General features: G+C 40.8%; 1 protein-coding gene across 31 annotated transcripts in view; it reads left to right on the top strand.

Annotated features, from left to right (window-relative positions):
- Positions 1–27,208, top strand: part of DST (dystonin) — a 307,103-nt gene that overhangs the window by 17,568 nt on the left and 262,327 nt on the right. For 23 of the 31 annotated variants that reach the window (XM_071806938.1, XM_071806947.1, XM_071806950.1 and 20 more), the window contains exon 4: positions 16,491–16,698. In XM_071806938.1, coding sequence (XP_071663039.1) covers positions 16,491–16,698 — 208 coding nt within the window. Of the gene's footprint in view, positions 1–16,175; positions 16,355–16,490; positions 16,699–18,191; positions 18,351–27,208 lie in introns of those variants that run through there. The other 8 variants (XM_071806954.1, XM_065835972.2, XM_071806964.1 and 5 more) reach the window with 5 other exon arrangements.

Below are 27,208 nucleotides of genomic sequence, written 5' to 3' on the forward strand. Positions count from 1 at the left end.
AGCAGAACAGGCTTTGAAGTATAGATTAGTGAAGCTAAGAAAGCTCTGCTTTTCCCCAAAGTCAGTAACACATCAGGGACTTCAGGACCAGCAAAGAAAAAAATGTATAAGATTAGAAAATGTGCAGTGTTACTATATGACTTCACTTTCCTGTCATTTCATGGGTCTATGCTGTGTCTGACAAGACCTACCACTGAAACAACAATAAATCCCAGATTTAGAGAAAACTACTCTCAGTGCTCTCACCATTACGTCACTACCCTGCAGTTACCTTTGCAGTATATCTTTTAGGTGAAGTTATATAGTTCTTTCGATAGCTTTTCGTTCTACAGCCTCAATGAACTCACATTTCCACAAAAAAAAACCACCATAAATCATTACGTTTATTAGACTACAATCCAGAAAACATAAGTCACTGATTTCATTTCTCATGGACATTGTAAGTTATTCTGAATGTATTATTAATGCCTTGGTGACAGGGTGAGTAAGGTTCATGCCGTGACAAATCATTGCAGCATTGTGAAGTTCGACGCAGTGACAATGTTGTCCATCCCGCAGTTTGTTGCAACTTCGTTGCACTTAGTCTCAATGTCTTGAAGACGAGACTTTTGGCCTTTATCTTTGTACGGTTTTATGTGACTCAGTGCCAGAAGTGCTCTTGTTAGTCTACATAATTTATTTCCATTGTTTTTTCCTGTTACTCCTAGCTCTGTCCACTTGAACCACTTTAAATAATCTGTTTTATTGATGTTTACACTATGGAAGTATTTTTAGGCAGCTATGGCGATATCCTGCTTAGTCATCACTTGAAAAAAGAGATGTATGATGTCTGCTACCTAGGAGATATAATTTCTCCTCATAAAACGGTTCTTCTTTTGATCATTTTTGTTGCTTTTTTCTATTTTCTATTTTCTGACAATAGAGAATGGTATTTCCAAAGTAACTATAAGACAGCTTTGCAGAAAGATTTTTTCTTTGCTCTAGGAAAATTTTAGTAATCAGTCCTAAAATACATTAGCCTGTTTTGCTGCTGTCTTTAGATATAGGCTTAAAGACTTTTCAGATATTTCATTAAAAATTCTGTTGGATGTCTAGATGCTCAGCTTTCTTATTCATGCTAATTTAGACTATTTTGTATTTGGTTGGTTTTGTTGTGTCTAAGTCTTGTTTTGCAGTTTCCTAGCCATGGTTATAATTATCTGACTTTGCTTGGATTATTTCTCACTTCCTGCATAGCAATCTCAGATCTTTCCACTATTGTCCCTGATCTTGTCAGAACTAAATTAGGTGTAATTGTGTGTATGGGAGTAATCCTGCTGAAGACAATAACTGCTCCCCTTGAAAAGCTACATGAGCAGATGTTCGCAGAAATAGAACATTCGTTTTCTCTGAAAATTTCAGGGTTTTTTTACACATTCCAGGTCATTAATGAAGATATTAAATACATTTCATCCTGCTACTGATCCTTACCAGACAGAGTTCATAGCCATTTTAACTTAATTTTATTCATCTTACTGCAGTGCAACATCAACATAATGGTGCGTAGCTCACGCCTTTGATGGCATCTGCTTAAGTCTTGTGCCCCCCAGGTCACCCTTTCATTGGTAGTTCTATTATTTGTGCTGACACTCTCCATAGGTGACAGTTTTATATCAGTTTCAGACCAAGGGGAGTACAAATACCTATTACTGAAATGTGCTTTGAATTTTTGAACACAATGGAGAACTCTTGAGAACGAACAGGACTATGTTCTTTAAATCAGCATGACTTCATGCAAGTCAAAGGAGCTTTACATATCACTCCTTTCAAGAATCAGGTAGTTGATTCTGTATGGGTAGTTAAAACTTCTGAAGGTGTAGAAGGATGTGCAAAAATGTCTCCTGTTGTGAGCTCGCTGCTGTCTACAGTTACTTCTCCAGGGCAAATTTTACACTGTTAAAATCTTGGGCTTTCATTTACAAGCATTTTGCAAATATCTGTATTTTAAATAGTGGTCTCCTCTGAAGTGAAAATATAAACCACTGCAAATTATTATTAGGTTTTCTTCCTGTGCTGGCCTGGAACAAAAAAATGGCCTTGAGTCTGTGTAAAGATATCTGACTGCTGAGCTGTGGGGTCAGTTAGACATACAGTTCTGCCAAATTCTAATTTCACCTGTATGTCTAAGTACATAGTCAAAAAGAGATGCTGTCAAAGCAGCATCTTTTGACCTCTCTGTTGTCAAACAGTGTGGAGGGCTCCTAAATTGCCTGACTCAGGAAGCCACCAAGGAATATATAAGATCATCAGATGCAGCACCAAAATTTGCACTTGTGTTTGTCGTAACATGATCACTGTAAGATGTGCAGCAGATGAGGCTATGGAGACTGGGGCATCAATAAACCTGGTGCCTTCACTGTCAGATATGAAATCCTTGTTTCTATTCAAAAGCCTTGTACTTTACACATCCAAAGTTTCTGGTGTATTTTGTCCCAGCACTGTAGTGACAGCGGATAAAGAAGTGATTATCTACTGAATAGTGTCAAAAAAACCTCAACAAACGTATCTCTGAAGTAACCTACAAAAAATAAACTGATGATGGATAATGATTATTCAGGATGATCTTGGAACGATTGCTGCTCATAGGTATCCCTCAGTGTCTCCTAATGAACCCATTTCTGATTATTTAAAGACTGCCACTTGCTGAAGCAATTTAGCTCCTTAGGGGTGGGCGCAGCATTGCTACAAGTCACTACAAGGGAACCGGGAGGATGGTCAGATGTCTGGCAGGACACATGTGAAAAAGTCTACTGATGTGAGCAGCTTCGTTTGGCTCCACTGAGCCTGTTTCCATGACTGAAGTGAAGCCTGCATTGTAAAGAGTCTGATGATGCAAGCTTCAAAGCAAAGTTAATTTTCTGATGCATGTAAAACCATGAACTGTCCCATCCATGGTCTTATTCAGCTATCCTGGATTTAATTGTATATGTTTAAGCACTAACATTTATGAGAAAAACAGTATTACAGTTCTGTGAGAAAAACAGTATTACAATTCTGTAAGAAAAACACTTAGGAAGTTTTTTAAACTCTGAGACCAAATAATTTATAGAAGTAGTCTACCAGAGAGGTGTCACGGCCCCAAGCCTGCCAGTATTCCAGAAGAGACTGGACAGCGCCCTCAGACACATGGTGCGAACTGTGGGGTTGTCATAGGGGTGGGAGTTGGACTCAGTCCTTGTGGGTCCCTTCCAACTCAGGACATTCTGTGATTCTATGACTCTAGTCTGTGTATAAGTTGACAGCTTACTTGCAATGAAATTTTTCATATGGTTTAAGTTGTTCTACAGGGATTTTTAGGAGTTTTTATATGTCTCATTAAATAATTGTCATTTTGTTATTTTCCATTTATTCTTACTTTGGTGTTATTTGCTAGTTTTCCAATACCATGATGTACTTTATGTGATATTTGAATGACCTAATACAGATGACATACAAAAATTACTCATCACCCTGCACAAGATTTAGTTAATTCCAAGTATTAGCTATTTTATCTGTAGACTGCATTCGTAGCTTCTTTCTTTCAGTGACATCTGCTTGTGTTGGATTGTGTCTCCTGTGAATCACATTTAGAAGCAAATATGGCAAAACATTATCATATCATCTTTCACCTTCATAATTTTTATTAACATTGCATTAGTGTTCTGAAAACGTGTGACAAAGTTGTGAGCTTCCAGAGTTTACATGCACATGTGCACACACACACACACACAGAGACGTCCTCTCTCATGATAACTTGAGCACAACCACAATGAAGAAATGCAGGGAACATGTGAATGAATATAAAAAGGGAAACAAGGACTGCGTTTTTGCAGTAAGACCTAAAGGATATTGATGGAGATTTTGAGAAGCACCTGACAGTTTATTAGCTGATGGACTCATCAAGTTTTTAACAAGATTTAAGCATCTAGCTATCTTAAACATTTTTTAAAATACCTCAAGGAACCTATTTTAGGTGTGACTGTAAATGCTAAATCCAGTCACCTCTGAAATAAAGAGAAAGCCTTCAGTGGCCATTAGGTTGACTTCAAAGGTACCTCTTCTTTCTCCAAACACAAGTCCACCAAGAGACTGTTTACATCTCTTTCTTGGACTGCTGTGTTTTATTGCTTTTCTTACAGCACATAACTCCTCACTGATAAATTTTCCACAGAGTTTTGCACAAAGACTCCATTTTCCCACTGTTGGGCGAACTGCGGTGACCTCCTCCCTTGCTGCCTGCTCCCCATTTCCTCTTGGCTGCTTTTCCCTCTCCACCCTGCAGCTCATCTGTTGCACTGCAGCAACTGCCCATTTCTTCCACTCCTTCTGCCCAGCTCCAGACACTTCAGATTTTTGAAGGGATTTCTTAAAGGTGTATTGCCATGAGTTTCACTAGGCCAGGGAGGTGGTGTCTTTACAACTACTTTTTTGTTAAAACACGATGGTCATATGTTAAGAATTAGATCTGAGATTTAAAATTGTTGTTCAGTTGTCTTTCTAGTGATTTTTTTCCCCCCTACGGATGAGTTATTACAGCTATTAAGCATAATGCAAGAGAAATGGTTAATTGCAATAGTGCTAATAATTGGTGATGACACAAATACATAAAATACATCGAAATAAGCATAGCAGTAATAGTACAAATCCACATTTAGAGGACTTTAACTGACTTTTTCACTGCTAGCTCTTTGGGAAGTTAAGGTCATTTGAATTAATTGTCCCCGTGGCATGATCATGCTTGAGTGTATTTACTTAGATTTACGCTTCTGTGGTTGCAAATAGCATAAAATCTATGTTATTTTTCTATACATCATTTCAAATCATCCTACACCTGTAGGCAAAGCCCTCTAATATGACAAGTTTTGCCTTGATAGCTAAGCTGATTCCATACAATCTTTATTTTCTCTGTCAATTTTCATTCCCAGGGCAAATGCTTATTTAGTGAAAACTGGATGAGAGCTTAAACCAGCCTGGGTCTGTTTGATCTGAAGTGCTGAAAGATGGTCAAAGTGCACCGTCAGCATGAAGCTAAGGCAGCAATCTTTCTTGTAGGATGTGACTTTGACTTCTATTCTCTTTTACAAGCTCAAAGAAAAGAAAGCAGTGTAGCTAGTCTTGAGGGGAGAAAAAAGCAAGCAGCATAGCCAATTACACTCTTTTTGATGTAAAAAATAGTGCTTACTATCAAACAGACACATTTGACATCAGTTGCCAATATGGTGATTTTCTCTTTCTATACTGTGGTTTATATTTTTGTTCAGATTGCAATAGCTTCATGATAAACCTGACTTTGCATTATGCTGGTCCTCAGACCTGAAGCTAACTAGAAGTGGATGAGATATAATATTCTTCAACTGTTGTATCAAAGAATAGAGTTGTAAAAGTCTGGCTTGAAAAAATCTCTAATTCTTTTTTTTTTTTGGCCACTGTCATTTTGCCATGATTTGTATCAACTGGGATTTGTGTTCATTGATAAAACTGTACTACATGTATGCAGTGTAGCTTCACTAAGAAACTAGATTTTGAACTGTTCAGAATTTTTCATTTTAAAATCCCAATATCCTTCCTTGAGAAGTAGTAATATAAACCCAAACTGCTAAAATGTGCTAGTGGTCTTAACAGTATGAAAAAATGTTTCATGTCAGTAACCACAGATAGTAAATTCTGTACAGTAGCTGAAGGCAGGTTAAAAATACTAATCGGCTCTGATTTTGTCATGATGGTGGTGTTTGCACAACTTAAAATGACCAGTAATTGTCTCATAGATGCATAGTAATTATAGAGTCTAAATGCAGATGTTTCCTTTTCCTTCACTGCCACAGCAGTCACTCTTCAGAGCTGCATTGTGTAACATCCTACTGTGGCATAAAAGCAGCACATCTTTCTATAGCAAGGGACTCCCTTATCCACTCTTATTTATATATAACATTACATGTTATTACAAAAGAAGTTTGTCAAAGCCAAGTATTAAAAGATTAGGAAGTGCTGGAATTAAGGTTACACATGCAGTTTTAATTCAGTCGATTATGCATCTGCATTGTCATATAGACTTTAGTTGTAGGATGGTGTACGGTTTTCTCACAGGATGTGCTCTGTATTCATCGTAGGATGGAAGTGCTCTTAGGATGACTCTTATGTGTAGGAGTTCTGCTGCAGAAGTTGTAAAGTGTGTAAATGAATAAAACAGGAGATTGCAGGGAGAGAATCTTTTATTCCTTTAAAAAGCAGTGAGTGCTGCCTTGGAGAGTGAAGGGTGGGCACAAGGTCATTGTGAACATGCTGCATAACTGCCTTAAAATACATTTTATTTTCCGTTTTCTAAGTGCCTGACTCAAAGCATGTAGTTGGGTTTATAAAAGTTCTCTAGCTGCCAGTCACGACTGGACTCCATGTGTGCTGTAGTCTAGATTGTTTCTAAAACATAATTCAAATAACTCTAAAAAATCAGATCCCTGGCATCTCAATTTGTCCTAGCTATCAAAATAGAACTCCTGGTTTTAGTTGCATCCTGTGTAATGGGAAAGATTGGTAGTATTTATGAAGCAGTCAGATACTACTGCACCACAAAACAGTCTATGAAATAATAATTTCTTCTTCATACCAGCAGCTGAATAGCATGAAACAAACCAAGTTCTGGGGCTGCCCATTGAACAGAGGATGACACATAAAATATTGAACAACTGTTTATACCATCATTTGCACTAAATAAGAACAAGACACTGGGGATGTAATAGAATATGATCACATCACAACTGCATCATAGTGTACAAAAGAACAGGCTGAACTAAGGTTGCATGGTGAATCCTGAATCTGGGATTTGGTAACATTTTAGTGCTTGACTTCGCTATCTTAAGAAAAGTATTTTAACAATAACTTTGTGTTGGATTTCCTACTGTTGTTAAAAAAGTAAACTTAAAACCAAAGCACCCCTGCCTGGCTCATCAGCAGGTTTTGACACTTGAACCACAACACAGAAGATTCTGCTATTGGTTTTGAGGGAGAGATTGATGATATTTGTATTTCTCCATATGAATGACTATCAGGAACTCTCAAATGTGTGCTAATGGCTGGAGTTGGGGTGAAATTTCCCTTTCCTACCAGGCTTCTTAGGAGGATGTGCTTTTGTGTGCTCATTTTCTCAAATGTGGCTCCTTCTGCCCCATCTCCCCCAGCTCCTGAGCCACCGCTGGTTCCTTCCTTGCTGCCCAGTCCTCACTCCTTTGCTGAGCTCAGCCCTTTTCTGCCCACTCTGACAGCCCTTGGAGCATTGGTCCATGGCACAGCCCTGCCCAGGCTCACCTAGTCTGTCACCTCCTTGCTCTGAGGCACTTGGTCAACCAGTCACTTTGATTTCTGTGACTCCTCATGGCCCCTGGTTGCATACTCCATGCGCACCTTCCTTGGTGCTTGTCGCCCTTCTCAGAGACCAACTCCTTACAGTCTACCCTCCTAGTTCAAAGTACCTTGTTCAAAGCCTTTTGCTGAGGCAATACCAGTTTCATGCCAGCATATCAGATCCTTAGCTCTCCCCAATGCTGATGATTATTAGTCTCAGCTGTTATCTTGCAGGTCCATGTCTCCTCTAGTCTTTATCCACAGAGTCTGCCGCTCCCTTGTATGCTTTTCATCTGCAGCTCCCAGACTCTGCCGGTCTCTTTATTTGTCCCTCAGGCTGTCAGTCCCAGCATATTTCTCCAGCCCTTTCCTCCAGTGCGCCAGTTCCTGTGTTTGTCCTCTCTATGTTCAGATTGTTCTGCTTTTTCCTCTTGTTGGTTAAGCACAGCCGAGCGAGTCACGGAGAGCATAAAAAGAAATGGGCTCCTGCCTGTTGGGTTTGGTGCCTGCCCTCCCCTGCTCTCCGTGCCTCTTGCCTGCACTGCCATCAGTCCGCAACCACAGCAGGTAACTATTAGATGGAAAGATTAGTTTTGCCTCCATATCTCCAAGCTGGACGGATCATGCTCAGCTCCTCGGCAGGGATAGTAGGTATCCTGAGAGCTAAGGTAAGAGCTACGAGGGTGGAATTTGCTTGGTCAGTCTGTGATGGTGGGGCATTGTTCCGGCAGCTGTAAGACCCTGAAAGTCTTGAGGAGCTTTGTTTAGTGGGTGCCAATCTGAATAGATTTTAGTTGATACATTGAAGATGTTTTAGTTGACAAATTCAAATATAGCCTTGTTTAAAAAAAAATCTGGTAAAATCACATTGGTAGTCACTGGGGCCCTAGGAATAATTAAAACTATTTAACTTTGCAAAGAAGGACCACTAGCAGTTGAGGAGAGATTAAAAGAAGCTGACTTCCTCAGGAAAAACAAAAAAGGCTGAGAGGAGGTACAGTGCAGGCTATGAATGCAGGGAAGCAAAAAAATATATTTAAGGAAATGAACACTCTTATCACAAACCCAAAGACTGGAAATAAGTTTCAGGTAGCAACTAGAGGAAGATTACTTGTAATCAAGAGGACAGAAGGTTCTAAAGCAGCTTTTTTATCAGAGCAGTGAAATCAACCCCAAACTTTAAAAGCTTTACTTTATACTCCCTGATCCCAGGGATAGCAGATGATATTTATATAATCTCAAAAACTTACCACTCTGACAAATGTAGACAGATTTTTAACAAAGATGGCAAAAGGCTTATGTCTAGCCTAAAGGACGCTCATATTTGAAGTATCTGTCCCCGGAAAAGATCACTGGGATATATTTTATTGTTGACAGATAACTACTGGGCATTTTCATCACCTTGCTCTCAGGCTTCTCAGTCAGCCGTTCACTAAAAATTTTCAAGACAATTCAACCTTGAGCAGGGAGTATTTTCAACCAAACATAAGGCAACTTACCATACATTTTATAAGAGAAAACAGTTTGATAATTATTAACAGTATTACTATTGTTGTGTAGTTACAAGAATCTGTATTTTCAAATAGTTAAATGTTGATTGATTGCTGGATCAAGTATTGAAATGTTTTAAAACATGGGATTGAAACAGTTTTTAAAAAACCTGACGATTGTTTAATTCTATAATGAGGGAAACTTGTCAGTCAGAAATGTTAACAGTTGTTACTAAAAGCAGAATATCAATACCACTTTTTTAGATTTTCATTATGTCATTTAAAAAAGATTCTTCTAACTGCTCCTCTTATTTTTTTTTTTTCTTGAAAACAATCTGTGCCCATCAAAGATTCAAAAGCTACTTAGAACTTAAATTTGCTCTTTGCTGTCCAGAGTGTTTCCATACTCTGATAAACCTTTTATGGCAGGAGTAATTTGCTTTGCTATTAAAACATATATATAATATAATACAATCTACAATAAGACATTTAGAAGGCTGAGGAAAGTATTTGAAGCTACATCATTTCTTATTCGAGACTCTTCCTCTGTTACGTGGTTGGCCTTGTAGGCATAAGCAGGCAGATAAAACTGTGCCTTCCTCAAACCTTAGCCGTTCTATCACGTTATTCTCCTCCGTGTCTGGCAGACTAGGGGGGATCTGAATGGATGCAAGACAGCTGCAATTAAAAATTAATACAAAAATTTCTAAGTAATGGGAAGGGGTTTTTTGCAACAGTTATATACAGCAGTCATCTAAGGTATATGCATTTCTTTTACAGAAATAATTCATGATTTTGAGACTATGAAATCCTAACATTTTAGATATTAGTATCTATGAAGCATTAATTTTGAAACAAGATCATGATAATTATAATGGAAGTAGCACTTCTATCTTGCTGATGGTTTTAGCATAAAACTCAACTAAAAGACCTATTCCCCATGATGTAGCTTTGCAGATACTCAGAGCTCAAAATATTAACTTCCTACCTGTAAAACCTTCAGTACCTTTCTGTTGGCTTCTATGATGTTGGTTAGGTGATTTCAAGATTGAATCCTTGCAATTCGTATTGAAAAACTAAACAGAGGAAATAAGTGACGAATAAAGGAATGCATTAAATATGTAACATATCAGGGCTGTCATGTTGATGGTGATATTAATTTTCAAGTGACATTCAAAAAGAATTCACAGTTTTGTTAGCATACTTTTACTAAGCAGCTTTTCCAATGTTTTGGGACAATATGGTGAGTTTAAGCTGAATGTTATTTGGCTCCACTTATATACTGGTCTTGGTCACACTGAGTGAAGTATGCCTTGTTTTGCAGTGTATTCATTTAAAAACAAAAGCAAGGTTTCCTTGCATAGCAACATACTTTAAACACTGTTTTTCTCTTATGATTACTGTCTTCCTTGCTGGAAGTTGCTGAGATCTGTGGAGATTATCTTGGCAGTATCTGATCCCTTAGCTCATCTCATGGTTAACAAGCATTTACAAATGCAGAGCATCTCTCAACTTTCTGCTCCTGAAAGAGATCACCAATAAATGAAGTGAATGAAACAGAAACTACTTGTTGTAGCATAGTATACACTGATTCATTTTTTTAGCTGCGAGAAGATGGTATTGCTTCAGACCAATAAATACTTGAGATTTGGTGTATCTCTGCAGAATTGGTACACAAACTACATTGTGGTTTCTGTTGCCTCCATTGCACGTCTCATCCAGGGACTACTTCAATACCTCACCTAATTGCTATAATACTTAAAGCAGAATGTATAAGCAGTCATTGGAGCAGGGATCAGAGCCCAGCACTCCTTCTCCCCAGAGAGAGCGGAGTGCTATCCTCCCTCTTCCTCTGTTTCGACACCAAGAATCTCAAACTCTTTATTTTATTTTATTTTTTTTTTTTAAACCTGTAGCACTTCCACAATAGTCTCCTGGCTGGGTGCTGGGAGATGAAGGCTTGAGCCCTTGTTTCAAGCTTGTTAAGACAATAAGGAAAAGGCAAACAGCTGCTTCAGTTATTTGATGGTTCAAAAGAAACTAGTGCTCTCTGCTGTTATGAAAGGATGACTGAGGACCGATTTCAGGAGAAGGTTTGGGGTGTCTTATATCCTTGAAGAATGAGATGCTGCATCATCCTGGGTGGCAAGGCTTTTCTGACTGCTTAGTTCCTACCAAAACCTCAGTTTTGCATCACATCGGTTTAGATGTGTAAGTAGATGTTTATCCAGTAAATATAATTTGATGTTACAAAACTGTGTTGCAATGTCCAAGTAGAAACGTGGATCTAGCTCTTTATCCATTTTGAATTTCATGTCCTCAAATAACGTATTTCTTTCATGGAAGTTGCCTCTGTAAGGTTATTTGCAAAGTGGAAGCATGGTAGAGATTGACCTACTAGCACCCAGAAACAATCCCATCTCCTTTTGCAAGACTATGAAAGCATCAGAATTTTCTGGTATAGATACAATTACAGGCTCAAAATGCATATTAAAAAAAACAAAAAACAAAAAAACAACAAACCAAACCCTGAGTGCTTATTTCCATCTTCTCCTATCTTTAGAAAGAAAAAAAAAGTAAATTCTCTCTACAAAGCAATAATTTGTCCTGGTGTTTAAAAAGTCTACCTGTTGGCAAAGGTGGTTTAACCTAGAGTCAGAGCTTTGGTTTGTATGCTCTGGTAATGTAGCCACTTTCAAGTGTGGACATTGTCTTGGATGACTGGCACAGAACAAGAGAAAAACATTCATTTAATATGACTGTCTCCACTGGTGGATTTTTTTTTTTTTTTTTTTAAGCTTAGCATAGTTGGTTTTACATTGCCCTTGTTTGTACTTTCATTTGTATGTCTGTTTTGAGTTTTGATCATTTCTGACAACTTACAGTCCTGGGGGACTTGCGTAGCCTGATTACATACATTGGATGTTTTGTATTCTGCATTGAATTATCATCTAATCAGGTTAAAGTGGTAAAGATTTACTAATGGGAACATTCAGTTGCCCTAGATTTTGTCTTACCTTTATTAAGTTATTTTACTTTAAAAGTTGATCCACTTTAATAGCATTCAATCTGGGATGTTAAAGGACAAAAATAGCCTGTTACATTCAACTGATATTGTAAATTAGGAGGAATTCTGTTGCAGCACACTCAGTAAAACCATGATTCTAACACTCCATTTCTGTTAGTATTTATCCATTTCCCACAATGAACATATAGAAATAAAATGTATTCCAGGAATTCTGAGATAGTTTAGTATAAGTGAAATATAAACAACTTTGAACTGAACTGAACATTACATTTCAAGCAATTATGGACCTGTACTTCCCAACAGCTTCCAAACCCAGTGTGAAAGGACTCACTGGGTTTGGAAAGGAGAGTCTTCTCAAAGATGTGAAAGTACAAGATATTTGAGTATAATTCAGTTGGCCAGCACAATCTCCAACGTGTCATAAAGGTGGGGAATTTTTGCAATATGACAATAATTCGGTATCAGCCTCTCGGTAGCTTTTGCCAGCTGGATTGCTTGGCTGAGTGTAAAACCCGACCTCTGCTAATGCGTCCGCCTCGAGCAATGACAGTGCAAAACCCACGCGTGTTCTTGAGGGCATCAGATCCTATTCAGTGGCAGCTTATCTGATACATGGGGTTGTGCATTACCTTATACTGTTTTATCTTATACTGTTTTCCAGCTACCTCATCTTCCACCTAGTTTCCACCTAATCTGCAGTGCCTCACCTGTGACAAACACTCCTTCTTTCCCACCTCAAGGGAAATCATGCCTTGGTACTTTGCCAAGTAACTCTTACAAGAAATACACTAAATACTTCTTTGAAATCATTCCCATTACTGGAAACGAGCTCACTTTTATAGCACAGCAACAAGTCTGACTCCCAGGCGGCTGCTGCGAATCACTTGATCACAGAGAAAACCCCAGACACTGGCAGACAGTTTTGCTCTCCTAAATGCTTGTCCTGAGCACTTTGCCTCCCGAGACACAGCAGTGAGGACTCAGTGTGGAGTTTGCACCCCCCTGTGGTACTGACAGTGAAATCATGCGTTCAGTTTCATCCTGTACTCTGAATGCAGACAAAACTCCTCTTAGATTTGCTTATGTATGACCCACAGGCTTCAGTGCACAAGCTGTTGTATGCATAACCACTATGCAAATTCAACAGTTCCTGTTGATCAACAGTAGAGGCTACAGATAAGTCTTTAGGCTAATGAGCAGAAGGAATGCATAATCAGAGGCATAGAATAAGCAGCTATAGCATCTCGGCTGTGACCTTATGGGCCTTAAAGCTAAGCAGGGTCAAGCCTTGACCCTCACTAAATCCTGGAGTAGGCTAAGTAAGGATGTGTCTGATCAATATTTTAGTGGATATAAAAAACCCATCTCACACGTAACCCAAAAAAAGTTGCATATTATTGGCTGTTGTATTTTCCACTTGCCTACAGCAATGTGCTCTATAGAAAAATAACTGAAGTACCTTACAGATTTTGATTTTAACAGAATATAACTGATTTTTTTTTTTTCACATGCCGTCCTAACTGACAAGGAACCCTTTTCAGGATAGCATAGATGTTCTGCATTATTTTGTATTTTTTGAACCAGTCAATATGTTGCTGTATTAATGGAATGCTTATTTGGGACTTACAGCTATGGTTTGGAAAACGTATTTGCTAGAAACAAAGAATCCAGTGGTAAGCATGTTGTGAACAGTGGCTGTGCAAGAAGATAACAATTACAGACTTCTTATCAAAGCTATTATTTTACTGAAACAAAACAGTTAAGTTCCATTATAAGCGTCTTTGGAATAGCGAAGTTGATATTCTTAAAAACACTTGTGGGCTTAATAGCTCTGTGTACACATTAGTCAGAAGCATCTCCATGCTGAATAAAAAAGTAGACTGTATTTAAGTTAGAAGTTGGTATTTCTCAGATGCCAGTTTGCTAGACTTTGCTATTATGAAAAATTCCTTTCTGAGCTTTCTACTTTGTTCTGAAAATGAGATACCATAATTCCTGAAGAGTTAGTAAGCTCAAGTGGGTTCTGTTCATTCATTTTGTTAATCCATTAAGTAAGGTAAAAGGACAACTTAAAAGAGGATAGCTAGTTGTAATACCCATAGATGCCAAAGATCGCTCTACCATTGCCTATTCAGTTTGATTTCTCAAAAACACGGGAGTGGGATCTCCTCACATAGCTTATGTTCCAGTAGCGTAGCACAGCTGGCCAGGACAGTCCCCTTTTTCTTAAAATTGACATCTCAATAGAGAGTATGGAGAACACGTTCAGTGATGTATATGGAATGAACACCCAACAATGCTTTTGGTTTCTACTGGTAGGAGGAACTACAGAAGTTGTTGTTATTAAAAAAAATAAAAATGGGCTATTAAGGCCTCTTTTGAGAAAAGGAAATCCTGCTGGATAAAAATTGGAGCATACTTTCAAAGATAAATCTGAGACTTGAGAGACCTTCAAAGCTTCAATAAGTACTGCTGTTGTCCTTTGTCCTTGCATATTCCAGGCTGCTACATAAACACAACCAAATATTGCAAAATAGTGCAAAATCTGTCTCTATGGCTTTGTGTGATCCAAAAATACTGAGGGTTGCTGAGCAGCCAATAGCAGATACAGGCCTGAAGCAGGATGTTCAGTGGTGGGATTAAAGGGAACACTTTCACTTTTCTTGCAAAATCTGGAGCTAAAGACAGGCCATGAGAAACCTAATCCCAGACTAAGCACATCATGGCCCTGTTAGGCCCACCTGATACAGCACAGTGCCCTCCCTACCCTGCTGCAAGCTGTGGACTGCAGCTCCCACCAGGAAAACCTGGCTGTGACTACCCTGCTTTCCGAGATTCTGCAGATAGTTTTAGCTTATTATATGAACTGGCAGCAAAATATTGCTGGCGCTAGAACTAATTATGAAGACAATCAGATCTGTGTCTGACATATTTGTTTTTCTGCACTTGACCTCTTGCTCTCTTCACAATACATTGAACAAGAATTCAGTTAACTGGTTTTATGCATTCATTCCCTCCCTCCTTCACCTCCAAACTTCACCACGAAGTACGGTAGAAAGAGAAAAGAGGATTGGAACACAAGTGAAAGAGGTCAGGAGGAGCAACCACTAATAAGAGATCTCCTCTTACTTAGCAGATTATTTAACTGTATGTTATTGGCAGTTTTATGCATAGCAAAGGATACAATATGTTGTTACTCTGGATTATGCAGGTTTTGAGTTTTAAAATGGGTAAAATACCCCCAAATTTAATAATAGTGATCTACTTGTCCACCTCATGAGAACTGACAGTAAAATGGTTCTGACAGCAACAATGATCAGATCTCAGTGACAGTACAAATTTCTCCTGTAAGTAAAGGTACATTTTTTTTTCCCTCCCTGAGGGACTTAAAAGAAAAAGGGAAAAAAAAAAAGAGACAAGACAAGCCTAAAATAATAGCTGTTTTAGTATAAAAAAAAAATCTGGAATCTAGATGGGCTGAATGATGGCTGTCTCTACATAACATAAGTATACTACATCTCTCCAAGTTGAGAATAGCATACCCCTAAAAATCAACATCATGCCTGGATCAGCATCAGGTTACTTTTAAATGAAATCTCAAATCAAAACCATCCTTTGCTAGTTAGGTTCCCTGGAGAAACCACAAGTCTCCCCAACCACAAAATGCAGAGGAAGAGAAATAGCACCTTGCCCCCCATCATGTCCTGACAACCTGTCTATAATGCTGTATCCTAAATTATCAGCTTTGCATTGAAGTGTTGTCATTCAGACATTCCTGTTTTGAACTTCACCCTGAACAGTGAAGCCAGCAAGGCCAGCAGCCCTATCCCTGCAGTGCATCAGTGCTTATTTACATTTCTGGACGCACTCTTTTTTCGGGTCGCTGGGAAGCATGAACACGGTCTATAAACCGAGATCAGCCGTTTGTTTGCCAAACCCGCCTTGGCGTGACCAAAAGCCGCCTGTCGTTCCCGGCCACCCAAAGGGGCTGCTCTGAGAAATCGTATTTATTTCCTTGCTCCCTCCCCGCCCGCCAGCCGCGCTGGGCTGTTCCCGGGAGACCGGGGCAGGCAGAGGGGCCCGACGGTCACAGAGACCCGCCGTGGGCTGCCTGCGGGCGGGGATCTTTTCTTTCCCAGAGACGATTTGCACGAATGATTCCAGCAGCAGCTCGGTGATGGCGAATCTTTCCCTCGTCCTGCTGGGGGAGCCAAACGCTATCGATTTGTAGCCCGGAAGGTTTTGGGTTTTTTTCCTTTTTTTTTTTTTTTTTTTTTGTTGTTGTTGCTGCTGCTGGGCTTATTGTTGAAGTGGGAGGCTCATTTGCGAGCCGGTTGCCCACCCGCAGGCCACGGCTCTCCCCACACATCCCTCCCAATGTATTCCCACTAAAGACCGGCCTTTTTTTTTTTTTTTTTTTTTGAGGCTCAGCCTCGGTGCTCCGCACACGCACCCTTCTTTCCCCCTTAAATTCGCGGCAATGGTGAGCGGCGTCCCCCTCCCCTCCTTTTCCCATGAGATGTTTTTCCACGCCACTTGGGGCGGGTATTTGCCGGTGCTACCGGAGGCCTCGCGTCCCGAGCCGTTATCCACTCACCCCTGTCTGTCTCCCCATGCAGAGCTCCGGCAACGCATCGTACCGATGCTCCATGTCGTCCTCCGCCGATTTCTCCGACGAAGAGGACTTAAGCCAGAGGTCGGGGACAGTGTCGCCGGCGCCGGGGGACACGCTGCCCTGGAACCTGCCCAAACACGAGCGGTCCAAGCGAAAGATCCAGGGCGGCTCCGTGCTGGACCCCGCCGAGAGGGCCGTGCTGCGCATCGCCGGTAAGGCGCGGCCGACGGGAAGGGACCGGGTTGGGGACAGAGGGACCTCCGTCCCCTGGCTTTCTGAACACGGCCCCTCCGAGTGGTGACTAAGCTCTTTAGCCGCGTTTTCCGCCTGGGTGAATTGACGCGTGTGGGAAAGCAAAGCGAAATACACGCAGGTGCGCCCATTAAACTTTCATGCGAAAACGCATGAGCGGCGCGGGGGCTGCAGCGGCGGCATCAGCCATTTCAGCTGGTGCCGGCGTTTGGCCGGGAGGCCGCGGGAACGTTCGGCCTCGCTGGGTGGAAGCGGCGCAGGGCCGCCCGCAGGGCGGGGAGAGGCCGCGGTGGAGGCGGTTGATGATGCTCTGCGGGTGCCGGGGCCGAGGCGCTGGTCTTTGTCCGTGTGGGGCTGGGGCCGCGATCTTGGGGGGAGGACAGGGAGCGGGACGGAGCCGTTCGCTGTGCCAGAGGGCGGACGGGCGCTGGTCCGCCGCCCAGCGACAAATGATGTCGAAAATAGGGCGGAGGTCTCGTCCTCCCCGGTGAAAGCTGGAAACCGCCGAGAAAGGGATCCTTGTAAGATGCAGCGTTCCTCGGTGCTCCCCTGGGACGCTGCTGTTTCTTGCCCCTCTTCCCCCCCTTTTGTGTGCACCTCCGTGGGTTCCCTCCTGGGATAGCGTTTCTGAGGGTAATACATCTTAACGGCGCTATTGGGGGCACCGGACGACGTGGTGGCAGAGCTCTGCGAAGCCCGGCTCTCGCCAGCCGCTGAACGCAGCCGCAGGGCGGCCGGGTGCGCAGCCGGCCCGGCCACCCGCGGGGCTCGCCGCTGCTGCCGCCCCCCGGAGGCAGGGTGTGTGGGGCGGGGGCCCGGCGCTGGGCCGTGCCGTGGGCAGGGCAGGAGGGACCGCTCTGGGGCGGGCCCGGCGCCGGGGTCAGGGTCGAGAGGCGGTGGCGGCCCGCGGGGCGCAGGCGCGGTGGGGATGGGACCGCGGGCGGTTAGCAGCGGTGACACCTGCCGCCGTGCCCGCCCCGCCCGACCCCGCGCCCCTGGGTAGCAGGAGGTCCCGCTCCGGCCAGTTGGCAGCGCCGGAGGCTGCCCGTGGGGACTCTGCCCGCCCCCATCTCCCGTCAGTGTCTGCTGTGCTGCGGCCCCTCAGCGCCAGCGCTGCAGAACGACGGTGTCCCCGCCGGCTTCGTCTGTGCGGCGGGCGTCGCCTCCCCGCCGCGGCGGCGGCCGGGACAGAAACACGGGGGGCGGGCGGGAGGCGGCTCAGCGCCTGAGCTGCAGAGGCATATCTCGCCGGCCCCGCAGGCGGTGCCTCGGCGATGGGGCTGGAGCCGGGGGGCTGCGGCGAGAGGCGGTGGCTGTCGCTGGGCTGGGGCCGCCCCCTCCGCGCTCCGAGGGGCGGCTACCGAAACCCGAGCGGCCGGCGAGGGCGTTTCCTTGACTGGGCTGGCAGCGCCCTCCCCCCCGCCCTCCTCCCGCTAGCCGCTGGGTTTTTTCTTGTGCCGGCCCCGAGGGTTCTGGCTGCCCGGAGCCGCGCAGGGAAACGGGCAGGGCTAGCCCGTGGCTATGGCTGGCTACCTCTCCCCGGGCGCGTACTTCTACGCCGAGGAGCAGGAGTACCTGCAGGCCTACGAAGATGTCTTGGAGAGATACAAAGGTAGGGCAGCCCTCCCCGCAGCGGGGCCGCCGCACCGTCCAGCCTGCCCTTGCCTCGCCGGGCGTGGCGGCTGCGGACGCGGAGGCTCCGGTGCTGCCCCGGCGGAGCGCCTGGGGCGGGCAGGTGCGCCCGGGTCCGCCGGGGTGGACAGCCAGGGCCCGGGGCTCGGCGTGGTGCCTGCCACAGGAGCGCACGTCCGCGGCTGCTGCGATAAATTGAAATACCGTCTCTTCCTCCTCAGTGGGTGAAACGTACTTTCGTGTCTTTAAAAATCTTTTTCGAGGGAAATGCGGACAGGGCGATTTTCATTTCGATATGTCTTTAAAGCCTTAGTTTATTTTGGCCTTTTTTCCCTTTTCATCAAATACGGAAAATATAGCAAAAAGGTGATTATATGTAATGAAGATGCACACAGCTAAATTGATCTTATATTTCTTTCATAAATTGATTGGGATGGAAGATATGGTTTGGGAGACATGACTCATTACTCTGTTTTTCAGTATGTTCACTAGTACTAAATCTGAAAATACTTGTCAGAAGTGTTACAGGTCTGATTTTATTTTAAGTGCAAAAGGGATCGAGTTAACTGTTCAGATTGAATATTCATCCTAGAAAGAGCTTTTTACAGCATGTCACAGCATATGCTGACATTTGCAGTGCTGAGTCCTTTTGTAATGTTTGGATAAAAAATAAGATTTTTGTATCTGAAATTTTTACATTGAAGGTTTACAATTTTTCAGTGGTATGTTTCCAGTCAGTTCTAAAGGTTTTGGTTAAATGGTTTCCACTGATGGGAATGGGAGTGGCATAGTTTAAGACAGCTTGATTTGAAGATACTGAGAGTTGACTTCATTTGATCTGGGTTGTTAGTGGTAATATTTTGAAAAAACCCCTACAGATAGTTATTTTGACGTGAGAACTTGTCAGTTCTGAGTCTACTTTATACCTGTTTCACCTGCAATTTCATGTGTCATTAACAGTATTGACTAATGACTCCTTTGTGTCTGTTGCCCATTGTGTCAATGCAGCTGTGGAGCATGTGCGCTATTTCTGTACTGAAATACATTGGTTGAGAAATAATTATGGTTTGTAATAGACCATCTTCAAAAACACATCTTTATCCCATTCTCGTTTTTTTTTTGTCATCAATTACATTATATGTAGCTGAACAAATTTTCGCAGAATTTTAAAGCAAGTAGAATGTTTACTTTGTAAATAATGAAAGTGCTGAGGAAACTTGTTCTTATGTTCTGCTTCTAATCCAAAGTAATGCTGTTCTGCTTTAGATTACTATTGATTTGCTGCTAGAGTGAGGCTTAGTAAGGTTCATTGTAATACCAGTTTTGTCTGCTTGCTTAAAAACCTGGTAAAGATATTTGGCTTAATTTCCCCTACTTCAGTGAGAGTTTTATCAACACAAAGACTGAAAGATTTTGTTTTGAAGGTTTTTTTGGGGAAAGGGATTTTGATTAAAATAAACTACTAAAAATAATTCATTTATTAGAAATAAAGCACATTCTTGAAATATTTTGGTATATTATTGTGGTATATTATCAGGTCCATTAACATGCTGTTTTCAGTGACAGCCAAATCCTGAAATTATTTGGAAGGATTCAGTTTCTGTTGTCATCTTTTAGTGTTGTGTTCTCTATGTTGGTATGCTGTATTTTTCTGCTCTAGCTAAACTTTATTCAGACATTGGGAGTAAAAGTAAAAATTTAAAGTTGTTTTAATTAAGATATATTGGAAGCCTGGAAAACACATTATTTTTTAAAATGTGTTTCCAAGCCGGTCATGATTTCCCATCCGAATCCCAGTAGTATGACTTCACTACAGCGATTGTTGTTCTGATGACTTGCTATGGGAGCTGATCTAATCAGAAAAGAATTGTTACAATATAGGCTTTGAAGAGGGAGTGCCATTTCTCTGAATTTCTCAGTTTTGTAAACACCACCATTAGTAATTTTCTTAATCAAATGCAAGCCATATTGACTTCATTTTCAAGACAAGCTCCAACCCATAGTGTTTGTTTTGTTTTTTACAGTCTGCAGAGCACTGTTGTGTTCATCTAGGACATTATGAGGGTGCCAAATTATCTATGTCCCAGCTGTTGAGTACTGTAACTAGCAGGGTCAGCTGTACAAAATTCATTGCCTGTCTTTGAGGGCTTGGGATCATATGATGCCATATCATTAAGACATTCAGGCCATTTGATTTAGGGAAAGAAAAGCAGTCCTTCTTGAATGTAGAAAAGTGAAATGTTACTCTTCATCTGTTCTTGCACCCAAAGTGGGCTGCGGATCTTGAAGGCTGCACGATCCCAAGTACCTTGTTGCTTTAACAGTTACAACCAGGATATTTGTGCATCTCCAAATTCTGTCTGCTGACCATGTCTCTCGCTGTGACAGTAAATAATTAGGCAACTGTTTGCTAAATCTGAGATAGCAAACAGCTCTTCTGTGCTATGTGAGAAGAGGGTGCTGTTTCCTGATTCCTGGTCAGCTCAGTTGCTGGCTGTCAAATTTTTTTTCTTGATTCATGTTGTAATTTATTGGCAGTATTTCTAAAGCATTTTGGTGGAGGAAAAAAGTCACATTATCTCAGATGATTTAGAAATCATGTTGAATGAAGCTACTTATTCAGGTGAAAAAAATGCTGCTTTTTTAGTAGTGCCTCTTGGAATTCAAAGGCAAAGCCTTTATTGAGATAGTGGCAATAAAATACCCAGCATATTTAATCTGAAATGTTTCACGTATATCACGTCTTGCTTGTGACAGAATAGGAAGATGAGAAATCGTGCAGTGTTTGTTAATATAACTAACAGTTGAACTTTATCTCAAAACTACATTTGAGTTCTCTAGGAGGTTGTAAAGGCTCAAATCCGTGTTGCTGCTTTGTAACCTATCTATCTCATCACTGCCTGGGAACAAAAATTAATACAGTTATTGTTAACTGCGGCCTTCTTGATAAATAGTGGTTCCTTCTGACTTTTTAATTAAAAATATTCAATAGTATTTCATATACATTTCATTTTTAAAGTATTAAATGGTATCTCTATCAGATGGGGTAGGTATGCATTGTTCCATGGCAACATTATTTAAGCATTAAAGATTTGAAGATCACCCTTTTAAACATCACTAAGTACAGTGCATTAATTAGATTTACTCTGGTGTAAATTTTAAGTAATACACCAAGATTAAGACTTACATATATGATCCCTCCAATATTGTATTTTTCAGTTCAGGTAGTAAATAATGTATTTAAATTTCAGTTGCAACAACTTTATATTTCTGCAAGATTTTGAACAATTATGTAACAAAGTTGCCTCCCTTTGACGTAATTACTGAAATGGGAACATCTGTTAATGACTGTGATTACTGTCTCTGAAAAAGAGCTCATTCTTGGAGATAAGTATTAAATCACAATTATTCAAGAACTATAGCATACCTGTAAGAACAAAGCTTAAGTAGGGTTACCTCGCCCATGCAGACCTTTTAAATGCTGTGGATATTGGCTCTATAGGAAATGGATCTATTAGAAAATTCGCCTGAGGTGACTGCCCGTGAGAAATACACCCTTGTGGTTCAGGGACGTGGCTAAATTGTCATCAGTGATAGGAGAGGTATCACATAAGTGTGTTATTTGGATCAGATGCCTGATGGCTGCTTCTGTAGGGTCCCTGGGGCTGGCTACATGGCCTCTGTCTCTGTAGGAAGGAGGGGCAAGTCTGGGACTGGGGACAGCAAAACTCAGGTTGGGTTGTTTATAAACTTCAGTGCATTCTGTTTCGCTGTTGGTGTTTCTTGCTTTAAAAGGATCTGTCATACTACACATTCAGCTGAAACACAGCAAACAGTTCTGATTCTGTATTCTGAGAAACAAAGACCTTAGAAATGGATGAGAGCTGGCAGGTCATCTGATGCATTTTGTTGCCCGTGTAGGGTTCAGAAACAATGTAATTTGTTCTAATGACTGATTGAGGATAGCATCAAGTAAAGCTGTTCTGACATTGTTTGGGTACAGTTTTTTAATTAAGATAAACAAAAAAGATGCCTGTCACCCAGCTCCTTTGAGCTGGCTTCAGGAAGGGACCATTTGCTCAGAATTATTTTTGTACATTCAAAAATGAAGCTGCTGCATTTTAGGAATTTGGAATCTCTTAAATGTGTTTGGTATCAGACTTAGTCCAGGGATATTCTTCCTAAGACATGGCTTCATAGAGCAAAGGCAGGAGAGGCCATTGCAGATGTTTCTGGCTCTGGAATCTGTGAATTTCTGAATTTCCTTATTTATGCTCTGATCTCAGGGGACTGAATTTACAGCCTGTAGAATCTTGCACTTCTGGGCTTTGGGCTGTGAACTAATTGGATCTCCTGCTTCAGGGCTTCTGATTTTGAAAAACTGGAATAATTGATCAGATGTATTTATTTTCCTTCTCCTTTGGCATAACAAAAATTGGTGGTATATAGGTGTTAGTTTTGCAGGATGTATAAGGAATTTTCACCTTGGATGGTTTTCTTCAACCTCGTCTCATGGGCTGATGGTATCTAGCCTTGGAATTGATCACATTTTGTTCAAACAGGACAGGTTTTTTGCTGACTAGTGGAGGGTACGTGTGGATTATCCAGCTGCAGGTTACCTAATCCTTTCTTTGCCACCGTGCCAGTCTTTGGCATGACAGCGCTGTTGTTTCCACTGTTCCCAGAGCATTTCCATGGCAGGTTGACTTCCTGGGAACCACAGATTGTAGCCAGCAGAAGGTGCCTTCAATTAGGGATGGAAACATAGTGGCATTTGTGCTGTGTGAAGTCACACAAAATCAGTAAACTCTTTGGGCTGTGTAAAAATGTAAAACCTGCTATTTTACTGTTTCAGCATTCCTTTTTCATATGACAGAAAGCTCTCACCTTCAGATCATTTGGAGACAGGATTTTTTTAGTACATTTCATCATAAATATGAACTGGGTCTTCCAGATTTGACTTGTGTGAGCACTTCACTTGAGCTAAATTGAAGAGGTCTTAATTTCATTGGAATAAAATATTGAGAACCTGAATGTTAGCCAATTCAGTGAGGTTTTGTCTGTGTAAAGGCTTTAAGATTTGGGAAGCAGATTCTGAAACTGAGTTCCAAGGTATAAATAAACTACAGTTGTGTCTCCATGGCTTTTAAAAAAATACCTGTTTGGATGACTAAGGTGAGCAGAATTTGGCCATCGATTCAGGTATCTTTGGTATGTGAACTGGGGCAGAGATTAGAGGTCTGTTTCATTGCTTTTTTGGTGCTTCCCAATATCCCATTGATTCAGCAAGATCTTTTAAGTAGAGCTCCCAGGAATACTTTATAATTCCTTTTTTTTTTTTTTTTTAGGGCCAACACCAGGAAGTTGTGATGTGGAGGGGAGGAAAATAAACTTCAGTCATTGTTTTGTTAAAAGGCTTGTTTTGGCTCAGTTTATAGTTTTGGTTGAGGTGTTTCTAATTGTTTGCTGTGATTTAGTTTAGTAATCTCTAGTGATATTTTGCTTGAACACCAGATTATGTATTCTTTTTTTCCTCTATACTGTTTAAAATATGCGTGATTTGAGGAATTTATTCCACCGTTTCACTAGAACATGTACTCGGAATTAAGTGCTTTGTAAAATAAAAATAGGCTTATTCACATGCTTGAAGTTAAGTACAAGTATTTTATAAGTTCAGGCTTAAAAGAAGAAAGTTTTCTAAATGTCAAATATGAATGCAGCTTATTGCTGCATGCCTGAAATGTTTTCTGTAAAACATCATTAAAGCCGTTTAATTTAACAAAGCCTTGATTTTCTGTAGTGGGTGAAAATATTCATTTACTGAATGCTTTCAGTCAGCCCAGCTTTCAAACAGGTGAAACAATGCTTACAAAGACACTTCAGTCTGTGGGTCAAATCCTGAAGGGCATGTTAATAGCCAGATCTTACAAGTTGATCTGTGTAGGCTGACTCCGGTGCTTTTGTGGGAATACGCTGGCTTCAGAAATTCACCCCCACAGCCTCTTCCCAAGATTTGGGCCCCAGTGGTAGCTCAGCCTTTATTAAGGCATATTCCTGCTGAAATCAGTCATCCTTTGGGGCATTCAGATTTGGTCTTGGCTGCATTAAAAGCTAGTTAGTGTGTTTTGGGATTTTATTTCATTATACCTGGAGAATACATAGTTTTGTTGTGGAGTGTAATCTATCAACTTTTTGGATTTCATACATTTTAAATAAATTGGCAATAGCTGTGAATAAATCTGTGAAAGCACAACAATGCTAGGCAAATATATTGAGGGTTAAATTCTGCACATTGCAGTTACACAATTAGTGTAACTATTTCTGTAAGACAAGGAGGATTAGGCCCCTGATGGGCTTTTCAGTAGCATAGGCCAAAATCTGCTCTTGATTATAGCCACATGGCCCTTTTGAACTTGGTTTACTTTTCAATATATTTTCATTGTTCAGTTTTGTAGTTAATATGTGAAATTACAGTATTTAATCATTCGTTTTACAATGCATATAAATACAGATTGGCAATTAAGTGAGGTTTATAGCCTGATTTTGTTGGAAAACTAAATTAGTTTGGCCTGAGATTCAGGTATCCAGCTGACAGCTATGACACTTTGCACCACTTGGATCTAAAATTAGCAGAGCTCTTCTACACTCGGATTAGGGAGATGTGTATATGTTTTGATTCACAAAATGGGTAAAAGTCTGAGTCTTTATACATCTTTCAGAGGCATGTTTCAGGCAGTTTGCAGGTGGGTCTATGGGTGAACAGAGAAGTCTCTGAAAGTCTTTTGCCGGGCACTGAAATGGGAATCCTGTCATCCTGCTGGGAGACGTTTCTTCTGCCTGGTCAGGTTACAGGCTGGGTGTTCCTCCTGTGACAAGGTCTCTTGGGCACAGTGAAAGCAGCATTAGAAAAATGTGTGTAGTCATTTAAATGGAAGTTTTACAGTATTAATAAAGCGTCCTGAGCAGTTAGCAAAAGAGCTTTTTTGAGAGAGGAATGGCATTTGCAATGCTGTGGATTTTACTCAGATAAAACTTGTTAATTTTGGTAGGAGTCAGGAACCTGGCTATTGATGCTCATAAATATTTAATGCTTTAAATTACTCTGCCTTCAGATAAATTTTTAATCTAGAAATAAAGGTTTTGCATTATGTCCTAGAAATTAGGAAATTACTTGGGTATTTGTCAGGAGAAGCCACTGCTGTCTACTTTTCCATAACTTTTGGGAATAAGGTATTGCTGCTAGGATAGTTCTGATTTCAGAGGAGGATATTTTCAAAAACACACATAACAGTTTGATTGCTAGCCCAAATGACTTTTAATAGAAATTAGGTGCTTCACTGCTGTTTGTGTCTTGGAAATTCTCTCCTGGTGACTATACATGGTTCTGATTATAACCTGGTGCTGTAAACAGTGTTAAAATACCGTGTGTTATGGATTAGTTCTGCATTTAAAGCTCAGTTTTTGAAAGGTTTTACATGTGAAATCTTCTCTAGAGGGAAATTCATCATAATATTTAAAAGAAAGTTTGTTTCAGAATTTAAAATTACATTTTCAGACATGCTGAAATTTTATTTGTATTGTAAAGCAAACCTTTTTTTCAGGCTTTATAACTTCTACCCTTTTCATCAAATTTGTAACAAAAGAATTGCTGAGAAACATTTATTGTGTTTTGGGGTAGGTTTTTGCTTTTCTTCTTTGCAAATGATTTTTGTTGACATCCAGTTTACAGTAAAGTTAAAGCAACATTTGGCTCAGTATCTATTTAATGAAGAGAAGAACAGACACAGATGAGCTACAGAAAGAAAGCCAAACTTGATTAGGTCCCTTGATGAAATTATCTTATAATTTTACCATGCTCAACAGGATACTTTTGCATTGTTCTGTTTCAATGTTTTAAAATAGAGCCCTTGTTAATAAAATCCGTACAGTCCTTGTGAAGCTGAATCTAGCCTACCTATGAGAATAACAACTCAAATTCTAATTTTCTGCTTGTTTCTGTTGCAAATTGTACTAAATCAAGTCAAATTGATTAATGTGAGCGTTACAAGTTTCTACTGAAGTTGTACGTTTATTTTTGCTTTCTCACAGATACATATTTTCTTCAGAACTTGTGTTACACTGAATTAGTCCAGCTGTCCAACATGCCATTTAAAATATGCTTGCAGTAGCACTGATCAGCATCAAACCTTTATAATCTCAGTTATAATCTAATTTATAAAGATTACATTAATGTCCTAGAAACAATACATGTTTATGCCTTGATATTTTGACTCACATTCTGAAGCTTTTTTTTTGGCTTGGAGGAACCACATAATGCTCCAGAGAATTTGAAGAATTAAGTTTACACTTTGAAAGCATGCATGTCTCCGCAATAATTTGCAATTTAATACTGAATGTATGGATTTGACAAAACAACATTAGAAAGTGGCGGATTGTCTTTATTCTAAACATTAAATATATTCTGAATTTTATAGTTGTAGATTTTTGTAGTTGTTTCAGTGACCAACATTGTAAATGGTGTATTAGAGGTGTAGCTATATGACTAAAATGTTGATGGATCTTTGTGCAGTTTGTATTGGATGTTGGATTTTTTCCTTTGTCTTTACCCAACCTGTCTGCTTTGTTGAGTCTACCCACCTCTGATCTTCTGTCATTTTCCACTTCATTTGTTTGTGTTCCTAGTTAAAAATACCTCAAGTTGGGGAAGGAAAAAAAAACAACTTCCCCCACTCCCCCCCCAAAAAAAGAAAAGGGCTTTGTTCCTCACACCTGAAATACACAGTGTGATGCCTATTACTCTACCCTTGATTCCTCTTTTTTCCTTTCCTCCATCGCTTC

Source organism: Patagioenas fasciata, chromosome 3 (genome assembly GCF_037038585.1).
Source record: "Patagioenas fasciata isolate bPatFas1 chromosome 3, bPatFas1.hap1, whole genome shotgun sequence".
NCBI lineage: Eukaryota > Metazoa > Chordata > Aves > Columbiformes > Columbidae > Patagioenas > Patagioenas fasciata.